Source organism: Prinia subflava, chromosome 33, assembly GCF_021018805.1.
Source record: "Prinia subflava isolate CZ2003 ecotype Zambia chromosome 33, Cam_Psub_1.2, whole genome shotgun sequence".
Taxonomy (NCBI): domain Eukaryota; kingdom Metazoa; phylum Chordata; class Aves; order Passeriformes; family Cisticolidae; genus Prinia; species Prinia subflava.
In genome coordinates this window covers 310,672-325,570 of record NC_086279.1, presented here as the reverse complement: position 1 = coordinate 325,570, position 14,899 = coordinate 310,672, and the positions used below count along the sequence as shown (strand labels likewise).

The following is a 14,899-nucleotide window of genomic DNA, read 5'->3' as shown; positions in this document are numbered from 1 at the left end:
AAAGACTGGGAATACAAGAATGGGAACGGGGAAGGGAATATGGAACTGGAAAAATGGGAACAGCAACCAGTCAGAGAATATGGGACAGGGAATGAGACTGGGAATGGGATCTAGATTGGGATGGGAGCAGGAAAGGAGCGGGAGTGGTGCGACAGGGGAATGGGCAGGGGACAGGGAACACCAGGAATAGGGACAGGGGCCAATGGGGACAGTCCCATGGCAGGGCATCTTTGATCAGCTGCCCCAGAAACTCACCCAGGGTCTCCCAACACAGCCAGAGCCACTCGGCCAGGGGAGCCCAAAACCCTGAGCAACCCCCAAGTCCCTGCCAGTAACCCTCAGCTCCCTTGAACCGAGCACCCCCCACATGTGCTGGAAGATCCCCCCATGTCCCCATCCAGGTCTTGATTCAAAATTTTTATTTTTACTGCTGTTTTGGGTGTTTTGAAAAGACAAAGAGAAATGAAAATACAGGCCATGGGGAGCCAGGAGGATGTGGAGCCCCCAGCCAAGTGTTTTCTTAACATGGATCACCAGCACCACGGATCACCGGGGCTCTGCCCACTGGGGGTCACTGGGGATCTTCCAGCATGGATCGTTCAATAGGGGAAGGAGCTGGAGCAGCACAACAAAGCTCTTCCCACACTCGGGGCACTCCCAGGACTTCCCTCAGTGCTGGCTCTGTTGGTGTTGGGTCAAGTTAGAGCGGTGTCTGAAGCTCTTCCCACACACCCCACACTCATAGCGCCTCTCTCCGGTGTGGATGCGCTGGTGGGTGACGAGGATCCAGTTGTGCTTAAAGCCCTTCCTGCAGTCAGGGCAGCGGAAGGGCCTCTCATCCGTGTGAATCCGCTGGTGCAGGAGAAGACTGGAGCTGGTCTGAAACCTCTTCCTGCATTGGTCACACTCATAGGGCCTCTCCCCTGTGTGACTCCTCTGGTGGGCAATCAGGTTGGAGTTGTGGCTGAAGGTCTTCCCACACTCCCGACATTCATAGGGCCTCTCCCCCGTGTGGATGCACTGGTGGCTGACAAGGTCGGAGTTTCCCTTGAAGCCCATCCCGCAGTCGGGGCAGTGGAAAGGCCTCTCATCCGTGTGAATCCGCTGGTGCAGGAGGAGACTGGAGCTGGTCTGAAACCTCTTCTTGCATTGGTTGTAGGGCCTCTCCCCTGTGTGGCTCCTCTGGTGGACAATCAGGAAGGAGCTGTGGCTGAAGCTCTTCTCACACTGGGGACACTCGTAGGGCCTCTCCCCGGTGTGGATGCGCCGGTGCATGATGAAGATGCAGTTTCGCTTGAAGCCCATCCCACAGACGGAGCAGTGGAAAGGCCTCTCATCTCTGTGAATGCGCTGGTGGACGAGGAGACTGGATCCGGTCTGAAACCTCTTCTTGCATTGGTCACACTCGTAGGGCCTCTCTCCGGTGTCGCTCCTCTGGTGGATAATGAGGTTGGAGATGTGGCTGAAGCTCTTTCCAAACTCCCCACACTCATAGGGTCGTTGCCCCATGTGGATTCTCCTGTGGCCGATCAGTTCAGATCTCCACCTGAAGCTCTTCTCACATTTCGAGCACTTGTGGGGCTTTTCCCCTTCCTGAGGCTGCTCAGGGGCCCCTAGCTCTGAGCTCTGGCAACCTCTCCAGCCCAGAGTAGATCTTTCCTCATCAGATGCCCGAGATCTGCATTTGCAGCTCCTCCTCGTGCGGGATCTCTGGGGATTTTCCTCCCCGTTGGATTCCTGCACCGTGGAGCCGCTCAAAATGGCCTCTCCCACCAGCTGCTGCCGCGGCCAGGCTGGGCTGGGTGATGGAGCAGCGGAGAGGGCAAAGGGGCACTGACTTCCTCCTCACCTGCCTGCGGCGCTCGGGACATCTTCCTCTTCCTCGTGGCCCCCTCCTCCTTCATCGACCCAAGGTTTGGGAATATGAAATCCTGGTTTAGGGGGGAAAATAAGGGCTGAACACGTTGGTTTAGCTGGTGATGCTGCCCAAGTGCAGCTGCAGAAGTCAGCGCCCCTTTCAGCCTCGGGGGGCCCGGACCCTGCTCATATCAGGGCTCCCCCACTGCTCTATTCTGGCGGGGTTCCCGCGGCTCTGGTATCGCCCCTTTGCGTTCCCCCTGCTCCGGGGCTCCGGCGTTCCGCCCCGGCTCTCCTCAAACCCGATATCGCTGCTCTGGCCGCCGGTACCCGGCGATCGCCACGTGGGAATCCCCAAAATCCCTCCAGGACAATTTCCGGCTCGACTTTGGGGTCCTGCAAAATTCAAAAATCTCCGGACATCTAAAAGAGCCTCTCGGAGACCCCCCCACCGTCCTCCAATAGGTTTCGGGCGACCTGTCCCTCCCCGCTGACCTGCGGGTTCCGGGGCGCCAATGCTGCGGGAGCCGGGGGAGCGGCGGCCTGAGGGGGCAGGCGAGGGAACCGCGTGCTCTTGCTGCTGCTCCTCCTCCTCCCGCTCGTCTTCTTCCTTTTCCGCCTCCTTTGTCGTTCCTGTTCATGCTCCTCCTCTTCCTCCCGCTCCTCCCTTTCCTTGTCCTCCTCCTCCCGCTCCTCCTCCTCTCCAAGCTCAGAGCGGGCAGTGCCGACATCCAAAAGCAGCCGCGCTCTGCCCTGGGAGGAATTTCAAAGCCACTGCGCCAGGCGCGGCGCTAAGAGCGATTCTGGGAGCACCGGGAGCGATCCTGAGAGAAGCGAGAAGGATTTGGGAGCGCTTTCCCTCCCAGTATGGCTCTTACTGGGAGCACTGGGAGGGAATTGGGACCAAAGAGCGCCCGGACGCGGCTGCAGCCGGCACTGGGTGGGACCAAGGCAGAGGGCGTGGTTATGCAAATCGAGGAGCCATCGCGCACTGTGATTGGTGGGCGGGAGAGGCGTGGGGTTTCTTCGCTCAGGTGAGGGCCCGGGCAGGGCCGGAGCAATGGCGGCGGCGTCCGGTGAGAGCGGACGGGGAGCGGGAATGGGGACAGGAATGGTGGCAGGGACTGGCAATGGGCACCGGGAATCGGGACAGAGGGCGGTAGTACGGGACCGAGACCAAGAATTCTCAAGGTTGCTGTTTCCTTGAGATTCTCCTTGGGGTTGCTGACCCCCAAGGTAATAAGGGTTCTCCCAAGGTTGCTGTTCCCTGGGAGTTTCCTCTGGGTTGCTGTTCCCAGAGGTAATAAGATTTTCAGTCTTCTCTTTGCCCTAAGTGTTACACACCAGAGGTAGAGACGACAAGCGGAGTCTGCCGGTGCACATTTCCAAGATTGTTTATTCTTCATTATCTCAGTCCTTTTTCAGCTCTGCCAGGCACTTCCCTGGCAGGGTACCTTATCTTAGTTCTTTCTCAGCTCTGCAAGGCATCTCCAGCAGAGCAGGACACGCGGCAGACTGGGCAGATCAGAGAGCCCCGTACCTTATGTACAGTACTCCTGACCCAACCACTGTCCGAGACGTATTTTTTATTTACAAAATTTCACCAATACCTACTACCTATGCTAACATGTCATTTCTACTCTAAATGAATCTCTAAAACCCAACTCAGCACAAGATGGGGGACAAGAGCAAGAACAAGGAAGACAGGGGCCACTCCCCAATTCCTCCATCTTGTCTCTTCAGCCCCATGTGCTAAGAATCCTAATTTCCATATTTATATTCTATAATAAACCATCCACTATTTATTTTAAATTCTTAGGATTTGTGATTCTTCCTGCATGTGAGTGTTCACTCCCATGGACAGGAATCAGAGTCAGTGTCCTCCTGGGATCTGTGTGGGTCTAACTGACCCCCCTGTACAGATCCCAGACCCCCCTGTCCGGTCTCCAAAGCCTCCCGGGTGGCCAGAGGGATGTTCTAGACTCCAAAGAATGGGACCGCAAATACGGGACTGGAGCTGTGAATGTGGCCAACGACCGCGAATGCGACCGGGAATTGCGGATGGGGACTGAATCGTGCCAGCAATGGGGACAGGGATCAGGAATGGGACCGAGAACGGGCTCTGACACCGGGAATGCAGGACACGACTGGGGACCAGGACTGGGACTGGAACAGAGAATGGGGACAGGACTAGGAATAGGGACAGGGACAGAGAATGGGACCAGGACAGGGAGAGGGATTCAAAATACAAGAAAGGGACTTGGAATGAGACGGGGAATGAGGACAGGGATTAGGAGTGAGACCAACAGTCTGGACCTGGGACAGGGAATACGTGAGTAGGACCAGGAATGGGAGTGGGGATGGGGATAGCGACCGGCAATGGCACTGGGAATGGGAACACGGGAACGGGACAGAGAAAATGGAAACACCGACCGCAGAGAGAATATGGGATGGGGATCAGAGTTCCAAAGTGCTCCAGTGAAACACATTCGGGCTGCGAGCTCTGCAGGCCCGTGTCCCCTGCATGGCCCCAGCAGCAGGGAGGGCTGTGAGGCACAGCGGGTGCTGGCAGGAGGGGCTGCTGTGGCCAGCTGGGGCCTGTGAGAAATGCCCAAAGCCTTGTGCTGTGTGCAGCTGGGCAAGGGCAGCAGCAGGGCTGAAGGGTTCGTGTGCCACAGGCAGGCCAAGCTGGGGAGCCCTGAGGGCCCCATGGGAGAGGCGGCCCTGGGGAATGGGAACAGGAAATGGGGACAAGGAGTGGGCATGGGGACAGGGATCAGGCATGGGGAGAGGAATGTGGCCAGGGACCTGTAATGGGGACAGATACCATTAATGGGAACAGGGACCAGGAAAGGGAATGGGACTGTGAATGGGAACAGGGTTTGTGGACAGGGATCAGGAACTGGGACAGGAACCAGGAGTGGTACTGCAAATATGAGAGAGGCACTGGGGATAATGCTGGGAATGGGGACAGAGGGGAAGAATTTGATCTGGGATACCGGACAGGAACTGGGACAGGGAATACAGAAGTGAGACCGGGAATGTGACTGGGAATGGAGAGAGGAACTGGGAATGGGACAGGGAATTGGGACTAAGACTGGGAATGGGGACTGGAACCAGGACTGGGGACCAGGAATGGAGACAGGGAAAGGGAATGGGAATGGGAATGGAAATACGAGACAGTGACTGGGGATAGTACTGGGAATAAAGACAGGGACCAAGAATGGTACCAGGAATACTGGACTTGGACTGGGAATGGGACCAGGAGTGGAGAGCGGGACCAGGAATTTGGCTGGGGACCAATGGGGACCAATGTGGCCAGGGACTGGGAATAAATACAGTGATTTGGAATGGGATGGGGACTATAAACGTGGACTGGGAATGGGGATAGGGAACAGGAATGGGACCAAGAATGGGGATTTGGACCGGGATTTGGGACAGGACTGGGAATGGGGACAGGAACGGGGAGTGGAAACAAGGACTTGGAATGGGGATGGTGATGGATAATGGGAATGGGGACTGGGAATGGGGACAGGGATTGGGAATGGAACTGGCAATGAGGACAGGGTTCAAGAATGGGACTGGCAATAGGGGATAGAACCAGGAAAGGAGACAGGGATATGGAGCTGGAACAGGAATAGGGACAGGAATCGAGAATCGGGATGGGTATCGGGAATGGAACTGTGAATAGAGACAGGGTTTTTGAATGGGACTGGGAATAGGGAGAGTAGCTGGCAATGGGACTGGCAATAGGTGAGAGAACTGGGAATAGGACTGGGAATACGGGACAAGGACTGGGGATAATACTGGGAATGGGGACAGGGAACAAGAATTGGATCTGGGATACCAGACTGGGACTGGGACAGGGAATATGGGACTGAGACCAGGAATGGGACTGCAATGGAGAGAGAGACTGGGAATGGGGACAGGGAACAAGAATTGGATCTGGGATACCAGACTGGGACTGGGACAGGGAATATGGGACTGAGACCAGGAATGGGACTGCAATGGAGAGAGAGACCAGGAATGGGACAGGGAATCAGGACAGAGCCTGGGGATGGGCACTGGGACCAGGAGTGGAGACCGGGACAAAGAATGGGGACAGGGAGAGAGACCAGGAATGAGGACAGGGATTAGGAATGGGGACAGGGACCAGGAATGGGGAGAGGGAATGGAGAAGGGGATTGGGAATGGGACCTGGAATGGGGACAGGGACCAGTGTCCTGGTTTAGGGCAAATTTGGGAGGAAACCTCTGAATGGGTCCCTCTGGAAAGCAAACCCAAGCAGCCCCTCCCCCATCTGGTCCAGGAAAAAAATTCTTTTGAGAAAAGGAGAAAAAAACTGTTTATTCAACAAGCAAAATGCCCACAAGCACAAAAACAATGAACAATATCAAACATCAGACCCTCTCGCTGTTGTTAAGAGAGATTCCAAAATTGAGAAAATCTTTGCCATGAGTGGTAGCTCAGCTCGTCCACTCTCTTATTAGTCCCTCTGGTGCTGGAAAATGCTGTCCTGGGCCCCAGTGGGTCACAGGCATGAGCTCTGGGTGTTTCTCTGGGTTTTCAGTCCAGGACAGGTTGAAGGAATTGCTAGAAAAAGAAAACAGTCCAGGGAAATTCTGTAGCTCAGCTAGCTAAAAGCCAATTAAAAGCAAAGGAGAGCTCTGTCTTGCTGTCCCTCCACAGACAACGCAGTCCAGGAGCAGAATGCAGAGGAGTGACTGCAGTTTCTGCAAACAAACCCTGTGCTTCTTCTTCCACCCCCTTCACTCTTGGAACCAGTCTTAAAGGTGTAGAGCTTAATATCCAGCAAAAGCAGAACAGACAATTAGAGATACAAGCATCACAAAGTCCCCCCAGGATACAGTGAGAGTGACAGGACAATGACAATGGCAGTGATGGTGACAGTGACAATAACAATGACAGTGCCACTCTGTGTCCCCAGGTCTGGTTTCACAACTGCGCCTACTGCAGACGAGTGCGGTGCGGATCCGTCTGGACACATATGCAGCCATGTGGAAGTGCCACCACCCCTCACTGCTCACAGAGGTGACAATGGGTGACAACACGTGATAGCAGGCTGTGGGGATGGCCCCTGGGAGTGTCACAACCCCTTGATGCCTGGCAAAGGTGATAATGTGTGGACAGGGATGACAATGGGTGACAGGGGAACAAGGGGACAGGATGCTAGGGAGACAGGGTGCCAGAGAGTGACAGGGTGACATGTTGACAGGGGGCAGGGTGACACGGTGACAGGTGCCCCGCCACACTCATGCCCAGGGTGCAGGCGGGACCAGAGGCCATTCCATCACACCCATCCACGCTTCCCTTCCAGCCCCCGCTCCCCTCACCATTTGGGGACACCCCTGACCCCCCCCTTTGTCACACTGTGGTGCCCCTCAGCGAGCAAGAGGCTTGGTGGCACCACAGGACCCCCTCTGTGTGCCATCCCCAAGGTGGCACCTGTGCTTTTTGTCACCGCCACCCGGCAATTTGTGGGGGTTAGCCCACATCCTACAGGAGAGGGCGAGTGACAATAATTTTGGGACACCCCTGCCACTTCCAACCCCTGCATGCCCCTGAAGATGCCACACCACCCTGCACCCTCTGCACTGCCCTGGCTCCAGCATCTCCCAAGGAGACCTGAGGGAGTTTGGGGACTCTCCCCATGTCCCGCCCCTGGTCCCCTGTGGTACCTTCGCTGCTGTGCCCACTCTCAGCCCCAGTTCCTGTTATGGCTTCCTGATGTGACCAGGCAGGAGTTTTGGTTACCTCTTCTCCCACCACCACCATATCCTCCTCCTCCAGTGAGGCTGCTTCTCCCATTGGGGACGCACCGGCAACACCGGGAGGACATCACAGGTCACTTATCAAAGGGATTGTGGGATCATGGTGGCTCCTGGAGTCCCTGTGAAATGGCAGCTGAGGGACCTGGGATGCTGCAGGTGCCACTTTGGGGGATAGGTGCTCATTTGTGGGAAGGTTGGGGTCTCCAGGATGGCTCCTGAAGTCCCCTCCCATCACCGCAAGGTCACCCCCCTAGCCTGTGCCTCAGTTTCCCCCTTGCTCTTCAGGGACCACCCAGAACCGATGTTCTGGAATGGAGTTTATTTTGGGGGGGTTTGGGGTTGTTACTGCTGGGATGGGCTGGTGGGCCAGTGGGTTGGGATAGGGTGGTGCCAGGCTTGTGGTCATCTGGGCTGGGGGCTGGCCAGGCTGGGGGGCTGCAGGGCCAGGGGCCATCCAGATCAGAGTCAAGCTGGGATCCATTGTCTGGCGTCCGTGTGGACCAGTGTGCATCAGATGGGGTCCATGGCTCTGGTGTCCATCTGGACCAGGGTCCAAGCTCTCATTGCCCCTGTCCATCCCAGCCTGCCTGGCCAGGGCCACTCCTCACTGCAGAGTGGACAAGACCCACAGTCAGTCCTAACATGACCCCAAACCCCCTCCCACCAGCCCCACCAGGCCACCCACCCTGAGCCCCGGGGCCACTGGTGTCCCCTGGAAGCCGGGCCAGCTCTGGATCTCCTGGAAGAGGGCATTTCCAGGGCAGCTGATGTGGCTGAGCTGGTAGTGGCCACGCAGGGTGAGGTCCAGCTGGACGTGGCGGGAGCACACAGCACAGGGCAGGAGCTCGATCCGCACCAGGGCCAGCGTGTTTGGGTCCGGCAGGGTGGCTGTGAAGTCCCCAACAATGCCAATACTGAAGCCTTGGGTGTTGTAGACCTTGGTGTGGGCACCCAGCCAGTGCCACTCCCGGCCCTCATACAGGCACCCATCCGAGCCCACCACAAGTTTGTAAGAACATGAGGAGGACAGTGGGGAAAGTGAGGGCAACTGGGGGGGCACAATGGGGGGCTGGAAAGGGACAGGGGTGGGGATTGAAGGGGGACTGTAGGGACAATGGTGGCAGCTATGGGGGCTTATGGGGACAGAAGGGGAACAGGGATGGTGACAGTGGGGTGACAGTGGTGGGGACTGTGGGGGAACAGTGGTGGAGACTGGAGGGGGACAGTGTTGGAGGCCATGAGAGGACAATGACGGGTCTGCAAGGCGACAGTGATGGGACAGTCCCCCCACCACAGAGGGTGATGGGGACCATGGAGGTTGACAGGGACCATGGAGAGACAATAACCATCCCCATGGGGAGAAACAGGAACTGGGTGGGGGGGGGGGTGGTGTGAGACAATGCCCACAGGGGCACTATGACAGGAACCAGGGGTGTGACAGGGACGTTCCACTCTGGAACTGGGAATGAGACTGTGAATGGAAAGTGGGACCAGGAGTGGGACAGGGAATCGGAACAGGGACTGGGAATGCGGACAGGGACAGTACATGGGACTGGGAATGTTGACAGGGATCAGGTATGGGGAGAGGGAATGGGGACAGGGAAAGGGAATGAGAAGGGAAATACAAGACAGAGACTGGGGATGGTGCTGGGAATGGGGACAGGGACCAAGAATGGCACCAGGAATGCTGGACTTGGACTGGGAATGGGATCAGGAGTGGAGAGAGGGACCAGGAATGGGGACAGGACTGGGAATGTGGACAGGGACCGGGAATGGGGACAGGACCAGGAATAGGAAGAGGGAATGTAGACAGGGATTAGGAATGGGGACAGGAACTGGTGTCCTGGATTAGGGCAAATTTGGGATGAAACCTCCAAATCGGGTCCATCTGGAAGGCTAACCTAAACAGCCCACCCCCAACTGGTCCAACAAAAATTTCCTTCAAGAAAAAGGGAAAAAACTGTTTATTCAACAAGCAAAGTGCCCACAAGCACAAAGAGAATGAACAATATCAGACAACAGAACCTCTTGCTGTTCTGAAGGAAGATTCCAAAATTGAGAATATCCTTGCCATGGGTTGTAGCTCAGCTTGCCCAGTCTCTTATCAGTCCCTCTGGTGCTGGAAAATGCCATCCTGGGACCCAGTGGGGCACAGGTATGAGCTCCGGGAGTGGGAATGATCCTGAGAATTGGGACAGGGCCTAAGAACTGGACAGGGAATACAGGACAGGAATGGGATGGGGGCCATGGCCTGGGAACAGGGACCGGGAACACAGGAGCGGAAATACGAGACAGGGCCTTGGAATGAACCACAGAGTGGGGACAGGGACCACAAGTTGGCCTTGGAGTACCAGACTGGGACAGGGATGGGTAACACGGGACTGGGACCAGCAATGGGACCAAGAATGGGGACAGGGAGCAGGAATGGGACCAGGAATACGGGAGTGTTCCCGGTTATACGGTACTACAGGGATAGGGGACCTGGAATGGGATGGGCAATGGGAATAGGGAAACAGGAGAGAGAAGATGGAAACAATAACTGGAGAGAGAATATGGGATGGGGATTAGGAAGGTGGGTCCGGGACGGGAAACTGCAATACAGGATTGGGACTGGGAATGTGGGAATAGGAGAGGGAATATAGAAATGGAGGCCCAGCAAAGGACCAGGAATACGAGAACGGGAACAGGACAGGAAATATGGGACTGGGAATGTGGGAACAGCATCCAGAGACAACGAGACAGGGAATGAGAGTGGGAATGGGAACCAAAATGGGATGGGAGCAGAACAGGACCATGACTGGGGTGACAATGGGCAAGGGGAGGGACAGCAGGAGAGGGGGATACTTGACAGAGGACACCGGGACATGGGGACAGTTCCAGGGCAGGGCGTCCTTGCTCAGCTGCCCCTGAACCTCCTCCAGGGTCTCCCAGCGCAGCTGGAGCCACTCACCCTGGGGAGCCCAAAGCACTGAGCAACTCCTAATTTCCTGCCTGGAATCCTAAACTTCTTTGAACCCAACAATGTCCACAACCCCTGGAAGATCCCCCGGTGTCTCCATCCAGGTATTTGTTAAGTACTTTTATTTTTACCCCATTTTTGGGGATTTTGAAAAGATAAAGAGAAATGAAAAGAAAATCCCTGGCCACAAGGAGCCAGGAAGATGTGGAGTCCCCAGCCAGGTGTGTGCCCAACATGGATCACTGGCACTGCGGATCACCGGGGCCCTGCCCACCGGGGGTCACTGGGGATCATCCAGGGGGGATCCTCCCATGGGGGATGGAGCTGGAGCAGCACACGAAGCTCTTCCCACACTTGCGGCACTCACAGGGCTTCCCTCAGTGCTGGGTGCGTTGGTGTTGGGTCACGGTTGAGCTCCTGGTGAAGCTCTTCCCACACTGGGGATACTCATAGGGCCTGCCCCAGCGTGGCTCTTCTGGTGAATAATCAGGTTGGATCTCATGCTGAAGCTCTTCCCACACTGGTCACACTCCTAGGACCTCTCGCCAGTGTGGATGCGCCGGTGGGTGATGAGGGTGGAGTTTTGCTTGAAGCCCTTCCCGCAGTCGGGGCAGCGGAAAGGCCTCTCATCCGTGTGAATCTGCTGGTGCACGAGGAGACTGGAGCTGGTCTGAAACCTCTTCTTGCATTGGTCACACTCGTAGGGCCTCTCCCCGGTGTGGATCATCTGGTGGAGACTCAGGTGAGAGCTCCGGATGAAGCTCTTCCCACACTCCCCACACTCATAGGGCCGTTCCCCTGTGTGGCTCCTCTTGTGAGCAATCAGAGTCCATCGCTGCGTGAAGCTCTTCCCACACTGGGGACACTCGTAGGGCCTCTCCCCGGTGTGGGTGCGACAGTGCTTGACAAGGGTGGACTTCTGCTTGAAGCCGATCTTGCAGTCGGGGCAGCGGAAGGGCCTCTCATCCGTATGAATCCGCTGGTGCAGGAGGAGCTGGGAGGTTGTGGGAAACCTCTTCTTGCACTGGTCACACTCGTAGGGCCGCTCTCCAGTGTGTCTCCTCTGGTGTCTCATGAGGTTGGAGCTCGTGCTGAAGCTCTTCCCACACTCCCCACACTCATAGGGCCGTTCCCCTGTGTGGCTCCTCTGGTGCATGATCAGGTTGGAGCTCGTGCTGAAGCTCTTTGCACACTGGTCACACTCGTAGGGCCTCTCCCCGGTGTGGATGCGCCGGTGGGTGACGAGGGTGAAGTTTTGCTTGAAGCCCATCCCGCAGTCAGGGCAGCGGAAGGGCCTCTCATCCGTGTGAATCCGCTGGTGCAGGAGGAGCTGGGAACTGGTGGGAAACCTCTTCTTGCATTGGTCACACACGTAGGGCCTGGGCCTATCTACGGTGTGGATCATCTGGTGTCTGATCAGGTCCGAGCTCTGGCTAAAGCTCTTCCCACACTCTCCACACTCGTAGGGCTTTTCCCCGGTGTGGATACGCCGGTGGCTGATGAGTTCTGATCTCCACCTGAAGCTCTTCCCACACTCCGAGCACTTGTGGGGCTTCTCCCTATCCTGAGGCTTCTCAGGGTCCCCCAGCTCCGAGCTGCGGCCGCCTCCCCGGCCCGGGGTGGATCTTTCCTGCTCGGAGCCCCGAGATCTGCGTTTGCAGCCCCTCCTCGTGCGGCATCTCCGCGGCTTTTCCTCCCCGTTGCGTTCCTGCGCTGCGGAGCCGCTCACAGCGGCCTCTCCCACCAGCTGCTTCCAGGATCCTTCCAGGGCCATCTCCGGCTCGACTTCAGGGTCCTGCAAGATCCGAACACGCCCTGTCCCGCAAAAAACCCTCCCGAAGAGCCCCGCGGTGTATTTGGGACGAGCTCCCCCACCCCGCTCACCTGCGGATTCCAGGGGGGAACTCCCTCCTGCTTTTCGTCTTCCTCCTCCTCCTCTGTCGCTCCTGTTCCCGCTCCGCCTCTTCCTGCCGCTCCTGCCTTTCCTCTTCCTCTTCCTGTGTCCCTCCTCTTCCTCCCGCCCCTCCTCCGCTCCCAGCCCGGCCCGGGTGGTGCCGACACCCAAAAGCAGCCGCGCTCTGCCCTGGGGGGGTTGCAAAGCGGCCCGGCCCCGCCCGGCACCGGCAGCGATCCTGGGAGCAGCGGGGAGGAATTGGGAGCAAACAGCGCCCCGACGCGGCTGCAGCCGGCGACGGGCGGGGCCGAGTCACAGGGCGTGGTTATGCAAATCTGAGAGCGATCGCGCGCTGTGATTGGTGGGCGAGAGCAGGGCGGGGTTTGCCCTCAGACGTGAGGGGAGCGCGGGATCGGGAGCGATGGCGGCGGCGTGCGGTGGGGGGGGACAGGGAGCGGGAATGGGGACAGGGAATGTGGACAGGGACCAGGAATAGGGACAGGGGCTGGGAATGGGAGAGAGAATATGGACAGAGACCCGTGATGGGAATATGGAAACGGGACGGGGAAATTGAAACACCAACCACAGATAGAACATAGGATGGGGATCAGAGTTCCAAAGCGCTCTATTAAACACATTTGGGGCTGCGAGCTCTACAGCTGGGCCTCCCCTGGGCTGCTGCGGCCCAGGGCCCAAAGGCTGGAGCTGCAGCCTCGCTCCTGTGCCAAGAACAGGAGGCTCCTGCAGGCCCGTGTCCCCTGCATGGCCCCAGCAGCAGGGAGGGCTGTGAGGCACAGCGGGTGCTGGCAGGAGGGGCTGCTGTGGCCAGCTGGGGCCTGTGAGAAATGCCCAAAGCCTTGTGCTGTGTGCAGCTGGGCAAGGGCAGCAGCAGGGCTGAAGGGTTCGTGTGCCACAGGCAGGCCAAGCTGGGGAGCCCTGAGGGCCCCATGGGAGAGGCGGCCCTGGGGAATGGGAAGGATTACAGGTAAAGAGAATGCGACTGGAATATTGGGATGCTGCCACCAGGATTCCTCCAGTGACACTCAGCGTTGACTACGTGGCCCCATGGGTGACACTGACCCTTGCCCTGTCCCCAGGGGTGGTTTGTGTGCGCTGAGTGCAGCGGCTGTGGGACACCCTGGTGACTGTCACTCACTTCCAGGCCACTTGCCACCAGCTGAAAAAGCTCCCTATCCCACCGTGGTGAGGAGTGATATTCAGCTGGGACACTGCTGTGGTGACAGTGGGGCCGTGGTGGCAGGTACTGCATCGGGCAAGGCTTCCCTATGGCTGAGATGAAGGTACTGGTGGCACTGTGGTTGCACAGCTGGTGACATTGATGCTGTCTCGGTTCATGTCCCCATCCATGTGCCCGATGTCACCATCCATGTCCATGTCTCCCCATGGCCCCATCCATCTGTGTGTCCCCCACATGTCCCCATCCATGCCTCAGTTTAACAATTTTTTTTTTACACCAGTTTCAGGGCTTTCAAAGGGATGGAAATACCTTCCAGGAGTTCCCTGTCTCTGGTCTCTCCACTTTGGTGTTTGGGGGTTCCCCCCTGTCCCAGCTCCTGGGGGTCACATTTGTATTGCGGGTCCCTCATCTACTTGGTCGTTGCCCTCCTAGGGCTGCTGGGAGTCCTGGGAATCCAAAAACTCCCTCCTCATTTGTCTGCCCACTTAAGGATGCTCTGGGGTTTTTGGGGTCTAGTGCTCCATTCTCTCCTTATTCTTTGCTTGGAGTACAGGGGGTCCAAGGAGTGGACCCTTGCCCTTCTCCAGGCTGTTGAGGGTCCCACAAATCGGGGCACTCCTCTCTCTGACCTCCCAATTTTGGGGTCCTGTGGGGCACAGTGCTCTGCTCCTCCAGGCTGCTTCTCCTGGCAGCTGCCACTGGGACCCCCCCAATGTCCCCGCAAGGGGCATTTTCTGCTCAGGTTTGAAGTTCTTCATTCTCCAAACATCCTCCAGAAAAAACCTAACCTAGGGACCCCCCAGGATATCTGGGCCAAGCTCCCCCTCCCTGGTCACCTGTGGGCTGGGGGGGGGGGGGGGGCAATGATCCCAGAGTTTGGGGGGGCTGCAGACTCAGGGAGTGCTCGACCTTGTGGTTTCTTCTTCTTTTCCTGATCCTTTTTTTTCCCTCCTTTTTCTCTCTTCTTCCCACTCCCATACCTTCTCCTCCCTAAATTCCATCTCCTTCTACTTTCATCCCTTCTCCCGCTCCTTCTCCATCCCTCCTCTTTCCTCCTCCTCCTCCTCCCCCAGGAGCAGCCACACCCTCGGTGCCCCGTTCCCAAACCCCTGGCAGCCCGCGGGAGGAGCGGGGATGGAGGCGGGACAGGTCGGGATGGGCAGCGCGGGGCTCTCGGCTGCTCCCACCCGCTGGGGGTG

The 14,899-nt window shown here is 57.5% G+C and overlaps 1 protein-coding gene across 1 annotated transcript; it reads right to left on the bottom strand.

Annotated features, from left to right (window-relative positions):
• Positions 1–404: 404 nt before the first annotated feature.
• LOC134563114 (zinc finger protein 271-like) lies at positions 405–12,871 on the bottom strand. The gene is made up of 4 exons (XM_063420915.1): positions 12,493–12,871; positions 11,148–12,403; positions 1,229–1,330; positions 405–1,162 (listed from the first exon to the last, which is right to left on the bottom strand). Exons 2-4 carry the CDS (start codon positions 12,380–12,382, stop codon positions 670–672), a joined length of 1,830 nt encoding a protein of 609 aa, XP_063276985.1. The 5' UTR covers positions 12,383–12,403; positions 12,493–12,871; the 3' UTR covers positions 405–669.
• Between the last annotated feature and the right edge of the window lie 2,028 nt (positions 12,872–14,899).